Source organism: Microcebus murinus, chromosome 3 (assembly GCF_040939455.1).
Source record: "Microcebus murinus isolate Inina chromosome 3, M.murinus_Inina_mat1.0, whole genome shotgun sequence".
Taxonomy (NCBI): Eukaryota; Metazoa; Chordata; class Mammalia; order Primates; family Cheirogaleidae; genus Microcebus; species Microcebus murinus.
In genome coordinates this window covers 26,342,526-26,366,286 of record NC_134106.1, presented here as the reverse complement: position 1 = coordinate 26,366,286, position 23,761 = coordinate 26,342,526, and the positions used below count along the sequence as shown (strand labels likewise).

The 23,761-nt window shown below is 35.2% G+C and overlaps 1 protein-coding gene across 1 annotated transcript in view; it reads right to left on the bottom strand.

Annotated features, from left to right (window-relative positions):
* TTC27 (tetratricopeptide repeat domain 27) overlaps positions 1 to 23,761 on the bottom strand; it is a 148,884-nt gene that overhangs the window by 100,242 nt on the left and 24,881 nt on the right. Inside the window, exons 6-9 of the mRNA XM_012788392.2 lie at positions 20,735 to 20,899; positions 18,629 to 18,762; positions 13,414 to 13,526; positions 8,452 to 8,518 (exon numbers count right to left, since the gene is read on the bottom strand). Coding sequence (XP_012643846.1) covers positions 8,452 to 8,518; positions 13,414 to 13,526; positions 18,629 to 18,762; positions 20,735 to 20,899 — 479 coding nt within the window. The remainder of the gene's footprint in view (positions 1 to 8,451; positions 8,519 to 13,413; positions 13,527 to 18,628; positions 18,763 to 20,734; positions 20,900 to 23,761) is intronic.

The following is a 23,761-nucleotide window of genomic DNA, read 5'->3' as shown; positions in this document are numbered from 1 at the left end:
TAGAGCTTTATTGTCCTATTTGTCCTAAGATTTCAAAGATGTTCTCCTAAAAGCTGTATAGTTTTGCTTTTCACTTTTATATGGTCAATCTATCTGAAATTAATTTTTGTACATAGTATGATATAGGGGTTAAGATATCTGTTTTCCATATGGATACATAAATTGTCTGGTACTATTTTGAAATGCCTACCCTTTCATCACCATACTGCAATACTACCTTTCTCATAAGTCAGATGAACCACATGTGTATGAATCTGTTTTGGGACCACTGTTTGATTTGTATTTCCTTGTGTCAAAAATGTCTTAATTTAGTGTTTCTCAAACTTCAAAGTACATAAAAACAACCTGGAGAAGCTTGTTAAAACAGAGTCCTTGGCCCTGACTTCAGAAGTTCTGATTCAATAAGGTTTGGGGTAGAGCCAGAGAAACTCCATTTCTAACAAGCTCCCAGGTGGAAGCTGATGGTGGTGGTCCAAGGACCACAATTTGATAAGCACTGTCTCAATTAGTATAGTTTTAAAATAGGTCTTGCTATCTGGCAATGGAAGTCCTCCAGCTCTGGTCTTCTTCAAGACTGCCAAGCTATTTCTAGCCCTCTGCATTTCCATGTGAATGTTAAAATCAGCTTTAATTCCACAAAAAACAAATACAAGAGAAACAACCACCACCACCACCACCACCACCACCAAAATAACCAAACTGCAGGAGTTTTGTTAAGGATTGTATTAATTATGTTGGTTAATTTGGAGAGACATGAAATTTTAAAATTGAGTCCTCCATGAACAAGGCATATCCCTCCATTTATTTAGGTACTCATTGCTTTCTCTAATGTTTCACAGATTTTAGTATAGACATAAATATTTTGATAGATTTATTCTTAGGAATTTGGTATTTTTGACACTATATTACAAATGCTATTTTTTCTTTTTAACTTTTGAAAATTATGGCAAAATACACATAAAATTTACCAGCTTAATCCTTAAGCATACAGTTCAGTAAATGTTAAGTACATTCACACTGTTGTACAACCAATTTTGAGAACTCACCTTGCAGCTGAAACTCTATACCCACTACACAACTCCCCATTCCCTTTGCCCCACCCCTGCCCCCAACCTCACAACCCCCAGCCCCTGGCAACCACCATTCTGCTTTTTGTCTCTGAAGTACTGTAGGCACCTCATGTGGAATATCCCACTATATACAACAGTTGCAAATGCTATCCTATTTTTAACCACGGAGTCTATTAACTATAGTCATAATTAGTGCACTAAATTTTAAGTATTGGCTAAAAATCCAAATGAGGTTTGAAAAAGAAGCTTAAGAAAGCTGGTATATTCAACAAGCCCACTTACAGAAGCAGGACACTGCTAAAGAAAGAACCTTATGCCATTTGCAATGATGAGGTAGCTGTATATGGCTGAACATGAGATGGTATTTCCACCACTTGTACACATCAGAACAAAAGCCAGAAACCACTTATATATGAATGATAACATTTGTGTAGCTATTTTAAGAAAAGTCCTCTCATTTCTCAACTCTCATTGATGAAAATCTATAAAAGGTGACTTATAAAGCCAGTTAACCTTTATAAGAATATAATTTTTCACATACTCTTAATATTTTTGATTGTTGTGAATGTTGAAATAAACCCTAGTAATATCTCTTTAATAGTTACAATGTTTTATAAATTAAAGAATCAATCTACTTCAGCAATTGTTGATGAGGAAAGTAAGAAGATATTTTGAAAACACTCCTTAAAGATTAAGAGAGCCTGCTCTGCAAGCCTTAGTAGGAGCTTATCACTTTAAGATATACCACCTGAGCTGATGCTCAGCCTCATACCAACATCTGAGGAAATTCAGTCAACTGCAAAACGAAGTCAGTAAATACCACTTCTTAAACTCACACTAAAAAGTAAATTTTCATATCACGACAAGCTATATGTATACATATAGAGAAACATTACTTTATTCAGCTAACAATATCCCACTATATACAACATTTCCCTCATGTTCCAGAAAAGCAACAGGAGTGTTGTTTCTATTAAAAATAAATTTCCTTTTCATTCTTATCACTGCACGTTTCAAATAATCTTCTTCCAAAGATCACTAGGATCCCATTATGTAACAGACAACAGTCCACTCCTTTAAACACGAAGGAGTTTCAGATAGCTGCTTTTTCCATACATAAATCAAAGCCAGCTCAGAGATCTTCTTGCACATAATTATTTGGCTACACCAAAGCCAAATGGGACAATGCCCACCCAGGTCAGGCTGACCTTGCAAAGCAAGGAACAAAGAAATACTATAAAAAGCAGAACTAATATTCCCCCCTTTAATGATCTACTTAAAAGAGAAGTCATTTTTAAAATCAGCACCAAATAACAATAAACTTAAAATTCCAAGTTTCATCTGTATTCACAATAGAAATGGAACAATAGTAAAACTCCTTGTCCTTGCTCTGTAGACCATTTAAAAACTGTCTCAAATCTACTTTTCTTAAGTCTCTCTATTACCTGAACAAGTCCTCCAACACAGCTAAAGACACCCTAGTATAGCTTACACTCTCTCATCTCTTGGCCTTAGCTTATGATATATAAATCCATCTAAACCCCATCTGTCTTTCAAGGTCGGACTTGAATCCTCCCTTAGTGAACGAACAAGGCCTTCTTTGACTGCTCAGTCCTAAATATCGTCTTCCTTTCTTAGCAACTAGGGGATTTATTTATCTATTTCTCCCACAATATCTAGTAGCATGCATCGCAAATCTTGAGATTCTGGATCATCTGCTATTAAGCTTTTAAAACTCTTTTCTCTGCTATGCAATTTTCATATAGAAAGCAAAGACACCAGAGATATCAATTTGTTGGTCATTTGGCTGCCTCAAAAAAGAAAAACCTTCCACATTCTGGAGATGTGAGATGCACCTTTCACACTATCATGTAAAGCAGACCAACTTAAAAACATATGCATTATTTTCAAACTGAATTCATTTTTTAATACCATGTTAATTCATACTTTATCAGGTTAATATTCCCTTCTATTCTTAGTTTACTAAGAGTTTTTATAAAGAAAGGATGTTGAATTTTGTCAAAGGCTTTCCTATTTCTATTAAAATAATCATTTGGGTTTTCTCCTTTACTATATTAATAAAGTGAATTGCATAGTTTCAAATTAAGTCAATTTTGTGCTCCTGAGATAAATGCTTTTTGGCCATGCCATTATCCTTGTTATACATTGATATTATCTATATTTTGTCCAGTTTTGTAGTTTTTGACAATGGGAATTCAAGCCCAGTACCAGTTCCTTTAACATGCCTGGAAGGGAAATTCACAAATAAGTATTAACCTCAACACATGTTTAACTGTGGAGGGAAAGAAAGGGATCAGTCACCAGGTCAGTTCTGATTTGGAAGAGAGCTACTAGAGAAAAAGACAAAGCAGAGAAATTATACAGCATAGTTTCCAGTGAAAAGGTGAAGGTCTTTGCGATTGTTACTCCCTCTTATTTAATGTGTCATATTTTTCTGTTTGCTATCAAGACATTCTCTTTTATGTTTTATTTTCACCAGGTTGACTATGACATGTGTAGGCATGAATTTGTTTTATTTTGCTTATGTCTTGATGTGCTTATTCCTCTTTTAGTGAAGTACTCCTGAAGTAATTAACTCTAGTAACACAAACTGTCAGAAGTACCACTAATTCATAGTTACATCGCCTATCTTAATAAATTAAAATTAGGAAATGAATATTCCCTAGAAGAAAAATCAGTGATCATTTTAATTTGTAAAGATAATTAGCAAACTATGTTATGTTCATGGATAAGTTCTTATTAAATAGCTTTAAAAATCAATAGCAGAAAAAGAAAACATTAATACATACAATATAATGTATAATTTCCAAAGGTCTTTTTCCTTCTTTCATTTACAGAGACCTCAGAGGCTTCAGGCAAAGAGTCAGAAGGCAAGCTGCCAGTACCCATTCACACCTAAGCCTTTTGCCAATGAAAACTGAAACACCTGTATGAATTAACAAAATTGTTCCCATTTTCAACAATGAAAGGAAATTAAAAACATTGCTGAATGTCACTGACTTGGCTCATCTGAAAGGAAGTAACGTAGATAACACAACTAATTTTAAATTATCAAGCCATACAGCATAAATGGCTCTCTAAAACAATATAGGTTATTTTTACTATGACTCAAGTCAGTTTTCCTGAAACATGTAGATATAATATCTCAGAAATAGCACCATATAACAACAACCTTAAACAAATAAAGCTATTTCTCTAAGGACAAGTTTCTGAATTTGCTGAATTAAAACAATTTTCCCAAGATATCTCACATATATTTCAACATGCTGTATCAACAAAAAAAGTGGCAAATACTTCTGCAAAAAAGAGATTTTGCCACCATTTTAGTAAACTTTAGGACAGTTCATCAAAACTGAACAAAATTCAGAACCAATGAGCCATTCATTTGTTTATCCAATAAATATTTACCAAACACCAAATAATCATGGTCTCTCTCTCCAACTGCTTACAAAGTTTCTGGTAGGAGTATTAAGACTTCTATTGCACTTGCTTTTCCATCAAAAGAGGATGACACTTCATAAGTTCAATAGTTCACAATTCCAGTCTCAGGCCACCAAGCTTCTGCCAGAGCTGGGAAATGGATGCTAAGCAAGAAAGACTAAGCTGTTTCTTTCCTCTCTATGTCCACTGTTTCCACATCTATGGCTAATCCCAAACAGATCCTATCCATTTAAGTTGCTTAAAAATAAGAATGTTGTCCTATAAACTAGTGACCAGACGGCCTGGCTCATCACTGAATGTTACACCAGTCTCTACCTACTCTGGAGTACTTTCATGTACATTCTACAATTTGACCCTCAAATAAAGTTTTTGGTGTTGGGAGACAAGCACATCACCACTTTCCCCATTATACAGAAAAGGAAGATGAAACAAGTCGTTATCCCTACCATCATGTAATACTAACTAAATTATGGAACTAAAGTGGAGAAATGCAGCTCTAGAATAGAATCAATCCTATTCCAGGGTTGTAGCACATATATTTCATTCATTCATGTATTCTGCATACATTTATTGAGTAAAAGCACTGAAGCATTGTCCTAGGCCTTGTAAAGGACCTAAAAAATAACAGAGCCCAAGTTCTAAAACTGGAAGTTTATAATGTTATAAGGAAAAGACATATATATAATTCATTATACTATAAGCCAAAATACAACCGTTGCAAAAGGAGAGGCACAAAAATTCAAGAGTTCAGAAGTGGGGTGGCACCTAAAAGTGGTTCTTCTTGGTCTCAAATACAGATGCTCCTCAACAAATGATGAGGTAACATCCTGATAAATCCATCATAAATTGAAAATATCTTAATTCAAAACTGCATTTAATAAACCTACCTATCCTACCAAACATCTTAGCTTAGCCTAGCCTACCTTAAATGTGCTTAGAACACTTATGTTAGCCTATGATGAGCAAAATCATCTAACACAAAGCCTATTTTATACTAAAGTGTAGAACAGCTCATGTAATTTATTGAATACTGTAGTGAAAGTGAAAAGCTAAATACATGTATAGGTACTCAAACTATAGTTTCTACTGAATGCATATCACTTTCAGTCCATTACAAACTCAAAAAGTCATTACGTCAAACCATCGTAAGTTGGGGGCCATTTGTACTCTTTTGGAGTTATACTACAGGATATAAATAAAGTTTCTTTCTTCTTTGAAACCAGGGGCCACTTTTAATACACCATCTCATCCACTTCAATATCATGCACAAAGAAGGGATAAGAGGAAAGACTGATAGATGAAGGCAGCGTTGACAAGGGCTGACCTGGGTTTTTCTGGTATATCTGCATGTTTTGTTTTGGATTTTAAAAAGGGAAGAGGTGCAGAGCCCAAAGTTTCATGGAGCTCCTAAAAGCCCTTCTCACATATAAGTTTCTTGCCCTACTTCTCTCCAGTTAAAGATACACTTGGGATTAACAAAATCATCTCTTTAGAAGAGTTAGGCCTGGCACTATGAGACACTGTCATCAATCAGCTTTCCTCCAAAAAAGATCAGTCCTCAGATCAGTTCTGACTTGGAAGGGAACAGGAGGAAAAGAGAGAGCAGAAAAATTATGCAGCATAAAGCCCTTAGGAGGAAAAGTATAAAACCAAATTTATGACCTTCATTGCAAGCTAGGAGTGATGACTTACCTGTTATCAGAAGTTACAAGAGTTAATTACTTCACAAGTATCTCACAGTATAGACAATCAAGAATAGGTTAAAGAAAGGAAGGGTTTTTAAAAAAGGAAAGAAAAACATACCAGGCCCATAAGTAATGCTAAAAAATTAACTGTCTGAATATAAAAAGAAAGCTTTAGTGTCTTTTCAGGGTAACTATAAGACATACATATACACCACGATACACTGCTTATGAGACCAATCCAAGAAGATGTCAATACTGACCATCCTCCCCAGAGGAGGCCAGCATAGACATTTCCTATCATATGCCACATCCCTGTTTACCTCAGTCATCAGATAACCCCATGCCTCCAGGTCACCATTTATCACCTAGACACTTGTCCCCATCTAGCTCTATACTTTCCTACCCTGACTGAAGCTCACGGCCATTCCAGATTGTTCATTTCCCTCCCCTGTACCTCGATTCACGCAGATCTATGTTCAACATCACCTTCCCACTGGGATCTTCCCACCCATCCCCTTCTTAGTCCCTTTCCCTGCCATATATTTCTCCTTAGCACCTCTGTCAAATATCTAGTTCTCTCTTTGTCTACTAAGTATTTCCCACACAAGAATGCACATTGATGTAAACTCCAGAAAGGACCCACTGTTTACTGCTATATTCCCTATGATAAGCACAATGCCCGTATATATTAAGTATTTAATAGATATCAGCTGAATATATAAATGAAAGGTACATAATATGTTTTTATGCCATTTTTAAAAATTTTAACATATCAATTTCCTTATAGCACATGTAACTGAATAAATAGGGACATTCCTATATAGTTACCTAAAACACACATGATATAATGACACACACCAAGATTTCTAAGAATACTGAAGTAGGAAAACAGGCATTCAGAGGACTCAAATGACTAACATCTTATCATTTTTAAGAGACTATGTAAGAAAGAGCAATTTGTAAAATTTATATTATAGCATAAAACAAGCTAGCTTTTTTTCTACCAGATAAAAATACTTTCTTTTGCCTTATCTGAAAAATAATGGAAGATTCTAACTTGATTCCTAATTATGATAATAAAAATGCTGTTGAAATGATATTTCTTAAGCAACCCGTTCATTCATTAACCTGTATTCATTAAATAACACATGTATCTTTATTTACTTATAAAACCAAAACACACTCACTGACCCCTTCCTTTGTGACTTTTCTCTTCTTGAAAACTTTTTTTTTTTTTTTTTTTGAAGACAAGGTCTTACTCTGTCACCCAAGCTAGAATGCAGTAGCATCATCATAGCTCCCTGCAACCTCAACCCCCTGGGCTCAACCTCCCAAACAGCTGGGAAGACAGGCACAGCCACCACCACATCTGTGGCTAATTTTTTTTGCAGAGACAGAGTATCGCTCTTGTTCAGGCTGGTCTTAAACTCTTGGCTTCAAGCAATCCTCCTGCCTCAGCCTCCCAAAGTGCCAGCATTACAGGCATGAGCCACAACACCTGACTGAAAACCCTTCTTTGATCTTGAATCCACAAATATCTACTACTCCATCTTTCCTTTTCACTGCCATTCTTTTCCTACCGTGGTCTTTACCTATCAACTTTACTTCCTTACAACCCCATTCCCTTCTGAATTCTCTGAATTAAGGTAACTATCCAGATATCCCACTGAAACTGTCCTAGATGGAAGCAATGTACTCCTAATTATCAGTCTCTTCTCCATCCATATTTCTTTCCTGACTGCTCTATTCTGCTGAACACTGACTGACAAGCACCCCATGCTCTTGACACCCCATCCTTCCCTGGCCTCTCTAACCCAGGCCCTCCTGCTCCCAGCTCTTCTTTCTCACCATGTCCACACCAATACCACACTCAGTTTTAGGCATAAGAGTTGTAGACTATAGTGGCTCTGGCTCTGTTACTTCATTTATTCATTCAATACATATTTCCTGAGCACATATTATATACAACATAGTAGAGTAGGCCCTAGAATAAAACAATGAACAAGTAATAGTTGGTCACTACCTTCAAATCCAAGCAAGTACAAAGAAAAAGGGTTATATTTAAGTCAGCAGCAAGACATATGTGACTTGGAAACTAAAATGATGAGGTTTTTCTCCCCTTACTTTCTTAAGTGGCAGTGTTTCAACATGAGCAATCTAAGTCAAGAACATACCAGAGGTAAATAATTCACAAGGAAAAAATACAAAATGGAAAGGAAAAAGGCATTACTCACTGATGTAAATGCCAGCAGCTCCTCTTCAGTTAATTTATGCACTGGGTTGTTCTTTTGAAGATTTATGCTTTAAATTAAAAAAAAAGCAAATTAGTTCTAAAGTGCATATTGTATTAATGTCTAATATAATTCTTTTTTAAAAAAACAAAGCAGTTGCTATATTTCATATATCTGAAAGCACATATCTAAATATTATGGCACTGTATACAAATGTAGACATGAGTTTGCCAAAGATAAGTATAAAAAGTAATAAAATGCTGATAAAATGTGGTTGGTGTACTAAAGTCAACATAATTTATCTTACTAGGAAAAAAGAAATCAAATCTGTGCCACTCTGCAAAGAAAATGAAAAGAATTATTACAGCAACAACTCCTATTTATTAAATTCATGCCAAAAATAATGAAAATATTACTATAACCACTAGGAGGGAAAATTAAGAAACTGTCAAAGAGGCCAAACAATAGGAATTCTAAAATCCTGCTGATCCAGGTATAATTGGTAGAATCATTTTAGAAAACAATATAGGACTATCTTATAAACTCATCGTTTATATATCCTCAATAATTCCATCCTAGGTAAAGATCCCAGAGAAATTCTTGAACTGGTGAACCAAGAATCATATACATAAATAACCATAGTAATATTTTGTGTAATAGGAAAACTCTGGAAACAATCCAAATGTCCAAAAGAAAATGGTAAACTGTGATATATACTTCCAATGGAACACTATATAGAGCAAAGTAAAATGTAGCTACATATAGCACCATGAATCACACAAACACAATAATGAGAGAAAAAAGGCAAATCACAAAGAACTATATAAGATATCACATTTATAAAGCTCATGAACAAGCAAAATGAAGCAATTGATTTACAGGTATACAAAACACGAGATTAAATATACTTTTTAAAAGGCAAGAAAATGACAAACACAAAATCAGGTAGCAGCTGTCTCAAGAAGAGTCAGGAGGATGAGATGCAGAAGCACACAGGTTGGGTCAATGGTATTTGTAATCTTGCCTTTTAAAAAGTATATTTAATCTCATGTTTTGTATACCTATAAATCAATTGCTTTTAGTTATTCAATTGAGTACTGAGTTCAACTGTATTCATTTTATTACCATACTATGTAATTTACATTTATATGTTATATAAAGTCTTTTGTATGTAAATATTACATATATTAAAAGGGAAATGAAAATACCACTCTATAAAACAGTAATACTGTCTGGTTATTTTCAATACTATAAGAATTTTATAATGAGCATAAAATATTCATATAATTTTAAATGAAACTATTTTTATTTTTGGTAAGAAAAAAATAAATGAATGGGGAAGGAAAGAACTATGAAATAATTTTATTTAAAATATACACAACACACACAGACACACATATGCACAAATACTTAGACATTTCCAAATTGAATGCACAAAGGAATTATGTATCAGGTGGCAAGATGATCCAATTAACCCCTCCTAAGGTCCTTTTAGTTCTAGTCACTGAGATTCTAATGAGTGAACATGAGTATAAAAGGCATTCCAAGATAAGAGTCTCATACAAAATGGATCAATATTCATCTCTCACATAAAAATTCCAATCCTAAAAGCATTACATAAAGTATACAGATAAAGTGAAATGCTACAGGCTCATTACAAATAATTATTACATAGTCACTGAGTTGGGTCACCACTATTTAACATAATTTACTATCAAAAGCTTATAATATACTGATATAGTTGTCCCTCAGTATCTGCAGGGAATTAGTTCCAGGACCTCTTACAGATATCAAAATCCAAGCAAGGATGCTCTGGGAGGCCAAGGTGGGAGGATCGCTCGAGGTCAGGAGTTCGAGACTAGCCTGAGCAAGAACGAGACCCCGTCTCTACGAAAAATAGAAAGAAACTAATTGGCCAACTAAAATAAATAAATAATTAGCCAGGTGTGGTGGAGCATGCCTGTAGGCCCAGCTACACAGGAGGCTGAGGCAGAAGGATCGCTTGAGCCCAGGAGTTTGAGGTTGCTGTGAACCAGGGTGACGCCACAGCACTCTAGCCCAGGCAACAGAGTGAAACTGTCTCAAAAAAAAAAAAAAAAAAAAATCCAAGGATGCTCAAGTCTCTTACATAAAATTGTGTAGTATTTGCATATAACCTATGCACATCCTCCAGCATACTTTCAATCATCTCTACATTATGTATAATACTTAAAATAATAGAAACACTATCTAAATAGATGTTAAACTGTATTGTTTCATCTGTACTGTTTTTTATTGTTGTATTATTTTTTATTGGGTTTTTGTTTGGCAGAATTTTTTTTTTTTTTTGAGACAGAGTCTCACTCTGTTGCCTGGGCTAGAGTGCCATGGCATTAGCCTAGCTCACAGCAACCTCAAACTCCTGGACTCAAGCGATCCTTCTGCCTCAGCCTCTGTAGTAGCTGGGACTACAGGCATGCGTCACCATGCCTGGCTAATTTTTTCTATATATTTTTAGTTGGCCAATTAATTTATTTCTATTTTTAGTAGAGATGGGGTCTCACTCTTACTCAGGTTGGTCTCAAACTCCTTAGCTCAAAGGATCCACCCACCTTGGCCTCCCAGAGTGCTAGGATTATAGGCGTGAGCCACTGCACCTGGCCTACCAGAATATTTTTGATTCAAATTGGTTGAATCTGTAGAAAAGGAACTGGTGGATATGGAGGGCTGACTGTATTACTACTACACACAGTTGAAAATCAAACTGTTAATTTAAGAGAATTACCATTCCCTACTCAGTAGTCTGAATCACTCAAGGGCTACTATATTTTAAGGAATTCTTCTCACAATGGTTTACACAAATGCCGTCAGGCATACTGAGGTATAAGAGACATAGGGCAAATTCCAGTGTTTGGTTTTCTGGCAAAAATCAAACTCAAGCAGGAGGCTAGTGAAAGACAAGAGTCAGGGAAGAAGTACAAAGCTATCCCCACAATTGCGTCAATCTACAATCCATAAGAGCATACCTACACTTAGTCTCCATTCCAAACCAAGCTAGCCTACCACAATGTCCAAGTCACCTCTTCATAGGGGGTTAGCAGCCATGGAGATCAGATGGAGATCAGGCAGCATAAGAAAATCACTATTTATCCCCCACAGTAACTCAGTTCATGCAAATCATGAATTTGTTGATGTTCTAACCCAGAGGTTTATAAACTGCATATTCTAAGGTTCACACAATAACTAAGTGGTTTCTGCCAAACAATTGAAGATTTAAGCAGCCTGTGAAATCCATTCATCACTTTTATCTGCTCTATATATTGAAATTCCACCAAAATTTTACTTAAGAGAAAAATAGTATTTGAAGACAAACTTTTTCTTGGCTTTTAGTCCTCTCTCACTTATGCTGTTTAACTCAATAAAAATTAAGTTCAATTCACAGAATGGCTGAGGAATACATTTGTTCGCTACAGTTTTCCTGATGAGTTGACAATTATGAAATTGCCAAAATAACATTTTTAAAAACAGCATAAAGAACCCATAATTCGAGGTCAATAAAACCTGGACTCAAATCCTAATTGCTGCTTTGTAATTCTGGAAAAGTTATTTAGCCATTTGAACACTATTTTCTCATCTGAAAAAAATGAGACAAATAACCACCCCAAGGGGTGTTAGATGTGAAATGGGGGTTATTGTGAAAGTACTTGTTATAATGCCTAGCACATAGTATTACTCATAAATGGTTGCTATTTGTGTTACTAATGTAATAAATATATTATAAATTGAACATGTAATTTTTCTATAGTAAGTGTGAATTCTGTCACTGAGATCAAATAATGTAACAGGAAGATCGCTTTGGATTTAGAGACAGAACTCTGTATGTACGATCCCTTTTAAACAAATAAACAAGTAGAACTGAATTCAACTTTTATATAAATGAAAACCTATTGTTAGTATATAGGAGGTAAAATGCTATGCGGTGAACAATACTGAGTTAAAAGAACAAATTTTTTCAAACACTCTTTCCTAAATTTCCTATTACTAATTTAACTGATGTCAACATTGTAACTTTGTGAGAGATTCTACTCTGAGCATTACTAATTCTCTTGATGACATATGTGATATTTATATAGTCTTTAAGTACCTCCCTATAACCTATTAAATATAACACAAACATAAAAAAGAATAAATTTACACCGCAGAAGCATCGCAAACACCACTTTAACCATGTGATGAAAGTTCACATCACCAATAGTACAAATCAAAATCATGTTCTACCTCCTAGAGAGACTAAGAATGACAAAATTTCACTTCTCTGTTATCTCTGCTAATAATGCATAAGGTGAATCTAATCATTAAGGGGGAAAAAAATCAGATAAACTCAAACTGAGGGAAAGTCTGCAAAATAACTAACTTGTAAATTTCAAGTGCCAAGATCATGAAAGTCATGCAAAAATAAGCAACTATTCCAGACTGACAAAGACTATAGAGATATGACAACTAAATGTAACACATATGTTCTAGACTGGATCTTTTGCTCTAAAGGAGATTATCATGATAACTGGCAGAATTTGAAAGGGGTGAATTAAATGATAGCAAAGTACGGATGTTAATTTTCTGATTTTAATAGCTATATTGTGGCTATGTACAAAAATACTATTACTTGTTGGAAACACACACTGAAGTATTCAGGGATATCATGTTGAAAACTTATACTCAAAAGTTCTTTGTACTTTTCCTAGTTAAGGCTCACTAAAGAAATTTTGCCTATAAAGGAAAGATAATAACGAATATAGCAACTCATAGGAAATTCCTAATCTCTAACACTTTAATTGGCTTCCCAAGTATCGGTTTCAATCTTCATAAGCACTATAAACCTCCCTATTCATCCAGAACCCTTGGGACCTCCTTGAGTAAAGATTTCCCAAACACAAGAGAACCAACATTCAAGGTTGTTCAAAGCAGCCAAGCCAGTCATTAACTTACCAGATTCCGAGGATAACAGCAAGCTCTTCAGCACATAGGTCAGGTACCTGAAACTGTTCACAATCTGCTAACTTTATCTCATTCAGAACAGTATCGTCATTCAGCTCAAGATTCTGGTACAATACAAAAGAAAATATTTAGACCAAAAATTAAATTTGATTCATTCAACTGAATGGCATGTAATATTAATAGATTGTTGGGGGGATAAAGTTAACTTACTTTTTTGTTTAAGATTCTGTAACATCTACATATGGTCAATAGGCTGTTTCTTGTGAAACACATATTTGGAGACAGTTTACCTTGCAGTAATGGAAGATGTGCTACCTAAACCTCAAGAATGCACAGACAATAAAAATAATAGGTAACAATAGCTATCACTGATTGAGCCCTTCTACAGATAATTTCAGATATATTTTCTTAATCATCCTCACAGTAATCATAGGCAATAGGCATCTCTATTTCCATTTATAGATGCAGAAACAAGCATCAGAGAAGGTGATCCAATATCACATTCAATGTATGTGGCAGCATAAAGATTTAAAAACACGTCTTCTTACTTCACTTCTAAATTCTAATCTAAAACATCAACTCCCCTACTCTGTGTCTCAGCAGTCCAGTGTGATGAGTTATGAAATAGGTTATAAATAACTCATTATTAATAGAAATACCAAACTGACAAGCTGATTCTAAAATTTATACAGAAATGCAAAGGTTCTAGAATAGCCAAAACAACTTGAAAAAGAACACAATCTGAGAACTTAAGAGTACTTGACTTCAAGAATTACTATAAAGCCAAAGTACAGTGTAGTACCGGCATGCAGACACATAAATGAATGGAAGAGAATGCAATCCAAAATTTAAGGCCCATGCATATATGGTTGATTGATTTTCAACAAAGGTACCTAGGTGATTCAACAAGTAAAGTCTTTTCAATAAATGATGTTGAAACAACTGGATATCCATTTGGGAAAAAAAAATGACCCTCCACCCTCATCTCATACCTATCTATACAAAAACTAAATCAAAATTGATCATAGACCTTAATGTAGGTGCTAAAACTAAAAATACTTCCAGAAGAAATTATAGGGAAAATTTTTGCAACCTTGGGGTAAGCAGACAGTCCTTAATTAGGATACAAAAGACATAAATGATAAGAGTAAAACTTAATAAATTAGACTTTATCAAATTGAAAACTTCTGCTCTTTGAAAACATTGGGAAGAAAACAAAAAGCCAAGCTACAGATTCAAAGAATATACTCACAAAACACATTTTTGAAAAGGGACTTATATTCAGAATATGCAGAACTCTTAAAACTCAAACATAAGACAAACAACTCAAAAAATGGGAAAAATACTTGTACACACACTTCATAAAAGAGGATACACGAATAGCCAATCAGCACACACAAAAATCCTTGACAGTAATAGTCAACAGAGAAATACCATTAAAATCCAAATGAACTATTAGTACACACACACACATTAGAATGGCTACAGTTAAAAAGATTAACAATATTAATATTAATGATGGCAAGGATCTGCAACAATTAGAACTTTTATACATTACTGATGGAAATGTAAAAATGGCACAACCATAGAAAACAGTTTCCCAGCTTCTTATAATAAATATACATTTACCATAGGAACCATCAATTCCACTCCTAAGTAGTCACCCAAGAGAAATGAAAACCTATGTCCACACAAAGACATGTTCATAGCAGTTTTATCTGTACAGCCCAAAACTGGAAACAACCCAAATGTCTGTCAACAGGTAAACTGATTTAAAACATTATGGTATATCCAACCAATGAAATTCTATTCAGCATTAAAAAGGAACTACTGACATATGCAACCATATAGATAAATCTCAAAAACATCATGCTGAAAAAGAAGCTAGATACAAAGGAGTATATATGATTCCATTCATACAAAATTCTGTAAGAGGCAAATATCTGTAGTCACAGAAAGCAGACCAATGGTTGTTAGAGCCAGAGGGGCGAGGGATTAACTACAAAGGAGCAAGATGGAACTCTCTGGGGCGTAAAGGAACACTTCCTGACTATAATGGTTACGTATCTATATTTGTCAAATTTCATTAAACTGTACAATTAAAATGGGTTAATTTTTATGTATAAGTTATACCTCAATAAAAGTGATTTTTTTTTTTTTTTGAAATAGGGTCTTGCTTTGTTGCCCAGGCTGGAATGCAGTGTCACGATCCCAGCTCCCTGCAGCCTGAAACTCCTGGGCTCAAGCGATCTTCCCTTCTCAACCTCCCAAGTAGCTGGAACTACAGACATGAGCCACCATGCTTAGCCAAAGTGATATTTTTTTTAAAATGAATCACCCAAAACCAGCAAAACCACAATGAGATAACATTATACACAAACTCACTAGACAAAAATTTAAAAGACTGACAATACCAAATATTGGCAAGGATGTAGAGCAACTTGCATACTCATACACTGATAATAAGAATGTAAAATAACATGAGCACTTTGAAAAACAGTTTGGTAGTTTCTTATAAAGTTAAAAATATACTTAACAGACAAACCACCCATTCCATTCCTAAGCATTCCAAGAGAATTAAAAACTTATGTTCACACAAAGATTTAAACACAAACGTTCCGAGCAGATATATCAATAATAGCTGCTAGAAACAATGCAAATGTCACCAATAGTTCAGTAGCTAAAACACATTGTGGTTTATCCATACAACGAAATACTACTCTGCAATAAACAGGAGCTATCTTGTTATTACAACATGGATGAATCTCAAAAACATTATATTAAATGAAAGAAGCCAGACCCAAAAAGTACATGCTATATGATTTCATTTATTTGAAATTCTAGAGAAGACAGGTCTAATTTGTGACAGAAAGCAGACCAGTGTGAGGGAAAGTGACTGACTCCAAAGGAGTATGAAGGAAATGGTTCTATATTTCCATTATGGTAGTGGTTATATGGATCTATTTGTTAAAACTCAACAAACTATAATTTAAAATAGGTGCATTTTATGTAAATTATTCCTCAATAAATTTGATTTAAATTTTTTCCTAATTCAACAAAAGTATAGTTAAAACAAGAAAGACTTTAGGAGCGAAATGAAGCTCTGCAGAGACTTACAATTTCAGACGGCTGGAAATTATCTATGGCTATAAGCTCAAGCTTTGGAAATGAGGATAAGCAGTTAATCTACCCAAATCACAGACCAAAGGAACAGCTTTCCTTATCTGTCCTCAAATTCACCCTAATTGCAGGCCCAGCTTTTCTCTACAAGGTTTCTTTCTTTCTTTTTTTTTTTTTCTAAGACAGGATCTCACTCTGTTGCTGGGGCCTACAGTACAGTGGCGTCATCATAGCTCACTAGAACCTCAAACTCCTGGGCTCAAGCCATTCTCCTGCCTCAGGCTTCCAAGTAGCTGGGACTACAGGCATGTGCCACCATGCCTGGCTAATTTTTCTATTTTTTGTAGAGACGGGGGTCTCGCTCTTGCTCAGGCTGGTCTTGAACTTCTGGTTTCAAGCAGTCCTCCCACATCAGCCTCTCAAAGTGCTAGGATTACAGGCCTGAGCCACTGTGCTCTGCCTCTTTACAAGGTTTCCAGGAAAGAGTACGACAACACTCAGCAAATGCTGACTGGGAGAAACATAAAACTTTAGGCAGTTCCTCAGTCTCTACTACAATTCCTCCCTGGAGGAGCACCCCTAAAAAGGCAGGGTTGGCAGGTGTACAGCACACCCTCGTGGCCATCCACTTTCACCACAGGTCTTTCATAATTTTTTAAATTCTGTAGTAAGTTGTCCATAATTTTTATACATTCCTCATAATAGTCATCACATCCTATTTATCACCATAGGAGAGAATTTTCTATAGGAAAACTCCATTAAAAAAATACCAAAAAATAATGCATTACTGAATAAAATGCTAGATTCCAGAATTAAGTCTCTTCACAGATACTGTGTTATGGCCTAAAAATCAGGCTTCTGACAGTTAATCTAAGACTTACAAAGGAAATTGGGTGACATCCAAAAACTTGAGGAAGACCCAGTACATATAAGGAGGAAGTGAGGGGTGGAGGCAGGTATTGGCACAGTTCCCTGCCCAGCACCAGGCCCGAATCTTCATTCAGACATGGTTCTACCTCCTTCAGGTAGCACAGGTGTCACCTTGTGTTGTCTCATCCCTGAGTTTCTACATTTCTCCCTTCCTTCCTTCATTCTCTGCTAACAATCAAGAACTATTCCTCACTGAAGTTGTCACAAAAGCAAACAATAGAGTACTTGGACAATCCCAGGAGATAGGCAGTATCTAGCAAAAGCCTTCCTTGGGACTAACAAGTGCTGCCATGCTTCCTACCCAGCCCCAGCGCCGCCCCTTGGCATGATTCTCAGTACAGAATAGAATTTTAGTGTGCAGTATACCCAAGATAAGCTTGCTTGCAGGCTCTGGAATGAAGAGTAGCAACACATGGGCTTTAAGGACTGTGAAATCAACCAAAGGACAATAAAAAATGTAGGTTTGCAGTCTCTGGGATAGGAAAATGCATACATAAATGTTAATGGCCTCCATGGAAGTATCTGGAGAGGCCTGTAAATAGATAAACTGACCAGGAGTCATAAATTCAAGCTACAAGAAGAGAATTCATTAGATGTATCAAAAAAAAAAAAAAACCAGCAAAAAAAGGCAGCAACCAACATAAAAATGACACAGTAGCAAAAGGCAAATCATAAAACTGGTGAAAAGGAATTCTGATAAAACTGTTTATACATTTATAAGAAGCCCAAGAAATTTCAAGTCTCTGAATGCTCAAAAATATCCAAACATAAGAAGACAAATATGGTAGCAGCTAGAAAAATTAGTCTCTACTCAGTCTGACTTTGATATTTCTTCAAAGGGAGTAATACATAAGTGACTATATTATTAATTTATATTTATTCATTTCTAAAAGAAAAACACCATTTTCTCTACTTAAGGGTAAATTGAAAAAAGGCTTAAACACTGGATTCTTCCCTGCCCCAGCCACCTTGAAAAGGTTCAAGAAAGGAAAAAATGAAGTCTGTCTCCACCCTATTCAGTGTTTCTTTTTTTTTTTTTTTTTTTTTTTCAGCAAGCAACAGCCATGGGACCTATTCAGTGTTTCTATGGTACTCACCTATTGAAATGGTTAGACTCAGCTATTAATTGAATTAAATAACTTATAATCCTACTTACTTTGGTTAAATGTTCCAGAGGAGTGGGAGCTGGACTGAATTCACAACGTGAAAGGACATCCCCTTCCCTTCTTACATCTAGAATCAGTTGTGCCACATAATTTTCCTGGAATCGTGTCCTTTTTCCCAAAGCACCTGAAAAAACAATAAAATTATATCTATTAATTTGTCCATAAGATCTACTGTACAATCATGAAGAGTAATATTTTCAGAGTTCTTTAGAGTTTACAAGGTGTTTTCTCCATTTCACATAGAAAAGGCCCAGCCTCAGGTTTTAAATGACTTATAAAATTACAAAGCCAATAAGCTATGGCGCCAAGACTCAAACCCAGGATTTCTGCCACTAGATTCCACATATGTACTTTTGCATCAAACCATCACCCTCCTCAAAAAAGAGTAACTCATTAAGTGTTATAGGTAGAACAACTACTATTATCTCTATAAACAGATGAAAAAACCGAGGTTCTGAGATACTGTCACTTATTCAAGATTACAGGACTTCTTAGCGACAGAGCCAGAGCTAAAATCCAGGATTGTCAGGTCCTAAATCCCACAGTTGGTTAAACTATCTGGCTTCATGTAACACCAAAATTTTTTCATTATGTCTCTGAAATAACTTGCTGCAGAATAGCTGTTTTCAAACCACTTTAAGAGAATCAAAAATTCCAATATCCATTCTCTGGAAAGGGTCAGATTACAAAGACCCTTGATTATAAAAACCAGTCTAAGAAGTCTGGATTTTATCCTGTGATGAGTCTGGCTTTAAATTATACATCAACCTTTTAAACATGTTATGCTAAAGATAGCCATTGAAATGGTGTAGTGTGGCTTACTTTTTTATAGTAAGGCTACCGCTGAGTGGAAAAAAATAATAATCTGATTCTCATTTTATATTTGTGAGCACCACATCTGTATATTTAAATTCTTCATCCCTAATTTGGAAAACAAAATATAAAGAACTAGGTAGTAAATTCAGCTTAAGCTGAATATACAGAGTATTGTGCCATTAATATTTTTAAACAGTTCCCAAAAAGCCTGTTAGGACCAAAATATGTAAAAACATAATATCTGAAACTAACTTCACAAGTTATATTATATATAATTACATTTTCAAATACAGATAAGACTCCAACTTATACATGGCCATTGTTCCAAAAGCTATAAGGTAGATATTAAATAATTTTTCCCACACAATGTAATAAAAGGTAGCTAAGATTCCAGACCAGCCCACAAAGTTATATATGTAACTCATAATATATCTGATTTTATTGATAGGACTAGCTCAAGCAGCACAGAATCTGAGGACTAGGCATAGCCCTTCGAGACAATCTAGACCCAGCCTTGGACAAACAAATAGGTTCTGTCATTTCAGCATTCACAGATAGGTAGTTATATCTTAGAATGCTCAGCCAGGTTCAACAGGTATAAATGGTGTGATCAGTTGCTGATGTCTAACTTTCATTAATTTATTCAATACTGACTGCCAATTATATTGTGAGACATTAGGGACAAAACAATTCATAAAAAGAAAACAATGGTTCTTATCTGATATTCAGAAGAAAGCAAGGTTTTTAGGAGAAATTCTTTAATTTATTCATTCACTCAACAAGTATTTATTGAGTGCCACAATATGCCAGTGTTCTAGAGCACTGAAGAAAAATATCAAGTAAATAAAGCAGCCAAAAATTTCAGCTAATAAGGAATACAAAAAAAAGGAGGATGGATGCAATAGGTGGGTACTTATAAGAAAGGGCAATGCAGAGAGGCCAAGCTGAACTGGGCACTCTAGAGACACCTTGGGAGGCCCAGATGCAGAACCACAAGGTCAAAGTTCACTTGGTACAGCCTGGCTACTATCTATTACTAACATGTATCTAACTAGATTAGAACAATAAATTAGAATCTCTAAAAATAAAGAAAATATATAATTTCAAATTTGTTCTAAAACTATACATTTTTAAATAAAATCTTTAGAATCCATTTTTATAAATCAAAGAATAGGATATAGACAACCAAATGCTAGCATATAATACAAAGTGCCAATGTACATATATGAGTTTTGTCATAAAAATAAAATCAATTATCCACAAAAAGTAAAAAATCTTACCTGTCAAATCAATTTGTAATTTGCCAATGTCTTTGGCAATACTGAACTGATCCTTTGCTTTCCGATACTCATAATAATATAAAAAAATATATGCACATTCCAGATGGAACTGAATAGCCAAATATTGACCTGAATCACCTACAAACAGATTCTCTAGTTTCACCACTGTTAAGACAAAAGAGGAAACATTTAAAACTACGATGAGAATAAAAATATATTAATGAGTAAAATGTTAACTCTATAATATGTAAAGTATATATTACATAGTTATCTACTTTTCGAGAATTTTAAATGTAGAACACGAGGAATACAAATATAATAACAGTGACTACCTAGTATTCTCTGAGTACTTATATGCCCCCAAAGATGAAGCCAAGGACATTATATATATTACCCCCTTTATTCCATACAATCCAGAAGATATGATTCTAACCTGCTCTTTCTTAGAGTACTTATATAATTAACACTATAAAAAGGCAATATAAGGTATTGATACAAAGTACCAAGAGAATCTATAAGAGTTAAACATAATATGTGAAATGTACACATATAAGAAATTGATTAACACTGAATATTAAATAGGTAAGATAAAGAAAAAAGAAAGACCTGAACAATACAGAAAACTGATAAAGAGGAAATCAGCTTACAGTTTCCTTCATACAAAATATAGAATTTCTCCCTTAAAATAAAAGGGGAAACAGATATACAACCATGTAGATCTAAGACAATGTAAGTATCAAATAGAGAATGACTGATTATAGGCTTGACAGTTGATTCTAATTTATTTCTCTAAATTCCTAAGAGGAAAAGATGGGAGGATAATAACCTAGTAACACAGCATCTGAAATAAGACGACTGTCAAAATTAACTATAAATAATAAAGGAGCTAGTTGATATACACCAAGTTTCAAAGGTCTCTTAACAGGTCACCTCATCCAACTGATCTTCTAAAACAGAATTCCCTCCTACACCCTTGCAAAATTATCCCTTACAAATGTTTCCAATAATGGGTTTGTCAGCATTGCACAAAGCAGTCCACAAGAATGAATGCATAATGAATGAATGGAAAATGCACTTCCAAAGTCCAAAGAATGATGACAATTTTTCCATCATTCAAGATGAAAGAGAAGTTATATTTACTGAATGTCTACTCTGCCTAGCAATGAGTATTTTACGTGTCGCATTAGTTAATTCTCACAATCATGTCTTTGAGGCTGACATTATCTCCATTTAATTCATTAGAAAATTGAGTTCAGACAGCTGGCCAACTAATCACTTTAGTTGTTAGGTGGCAAAACCAGGACTTGAATCCGAGCCTGTGGGGAAAAGTGGGAAAGGGGAGCTGGCAGGGAAATGATGAAGGTGCAGAAGTGATGCTGGAAAAGCCTAATCTACTCTCACGCCTAGCAGTCTTGCACAAACACCCATAGCTAAGAAACTGACCCCTTGGTCTTAATGTGAACTGAAATTAAAATGGATCTAAAAAAGAAAGCTAGTGTTTTTCTGTACCCCATTGAAAAAAATTCTCTGAACTCAAATAAAGAAAACAAGTCAAAATGTCTATGTCTCACCTTAAAAGGCACACAGGCATTCTAACATCAACTTCTCACTGTGAAAATCCTTCACTAGACTTCATCCATGCAAACCAAACTCAAGAAAAGCTGGATCTGATGATACCCAATGCTCTTAGTAAGGGCTTCCTTTCCTTAGCTTTCTTTCCTTTTGTCTACCCAGCATTCCTGAGTGTCTAGCCATTGCTCTTGGAAATATAATAACCTTCTATAAACTTAGCACAATTCAAAAGTGACACAATTTGGCCTGGTTGTCAACAACAGTAATCTTCCCAAAAAGTTCTGGATGCAGAAATTATGGGTGAGGGTTGGCCAAGGTTTTTAAAAATGCTCTCCCAAAGATCACAGAAAGGCCACAGATCTAGGGAAGACTATCAAATTCAAACCATCCTAATACTACATAAATAAGTCACAGAAATGTCCAAAGTTGGCTGTATTTATCTTCTCTCCTATCTACCTACCCACCTACCTCTATATACATATATATCTGTGTATAATATTATCAGCATAAACTGGCTTTCATCTTGTACTTCTGTGCTTTCTCTGAATATCTTATGTGTTTGAAATCAAATGTTAAATAAAGTAGGGGAATAGACTGATTTTTTTTAAGAACTAGCTTATTCTTTAGATTTCAGCAGCACCTAAAAAACTGAATTTTGAAATTTTAATACAGTCATGCATTGCTTAACAACAGGGATATATTCTGAGAAATAAGTCACGAGGCGATTTTATTGTTATGCGAACATCATGGAGTGTACTACTTACACAAACCAGATGGTATATGGCCTACTACACAATTTCGGTTCCATTATAATCACATACGTGGTCTATGATTGACCAAAGTCTTATGCCACACATGACTGTATATGTAAATGCTTGTGCTGGGAAGAAAAAAAAGGAATCTTTGGGGAACAAAAACTAAATGAAAACTGCAACCCCACAAAGTAAGCATGCAATGAAGCCATATTCTTCCCTAAAGCTACCTACCAAACCCTATGGATCTTAGCATTCCATTTAAAAAAAATTTTTTTGAGACAGTGTCTCACTCTGTCACCCGGTGAGAGTACAGTGGTGTCATCATAGCTCACTGCAACCTCAAACTCCTGGGCTCAAGTGATCCTCCTACCTCAGCCTCCTGAGTAGCTGGGACTACAGGTGCGTGCCAGCATGTTGGCTAATTTTTTCTATTTTTAGTAGAGATGGTGTCTTGTTCTTGCTCAGGCTGGTGTCAAACTCCTGACCTCAAGTGATTTTCCTGCGTTGGCCTCCTAGAGTGCTAGGATTACAGGCATGAGTCACCGTGCCCAGCCAAGATTCCATTTTGATGGCTGCAAGGAACACCAGACTACAGATGAGGCCTGGATCCACCCAAAGTATGCTATCTAGGAGATGCATATTTAAAGCTGTGACCCAAAGAAATATATCTTCAACTTAAGGTTAAAACAGAGGTAAGTCT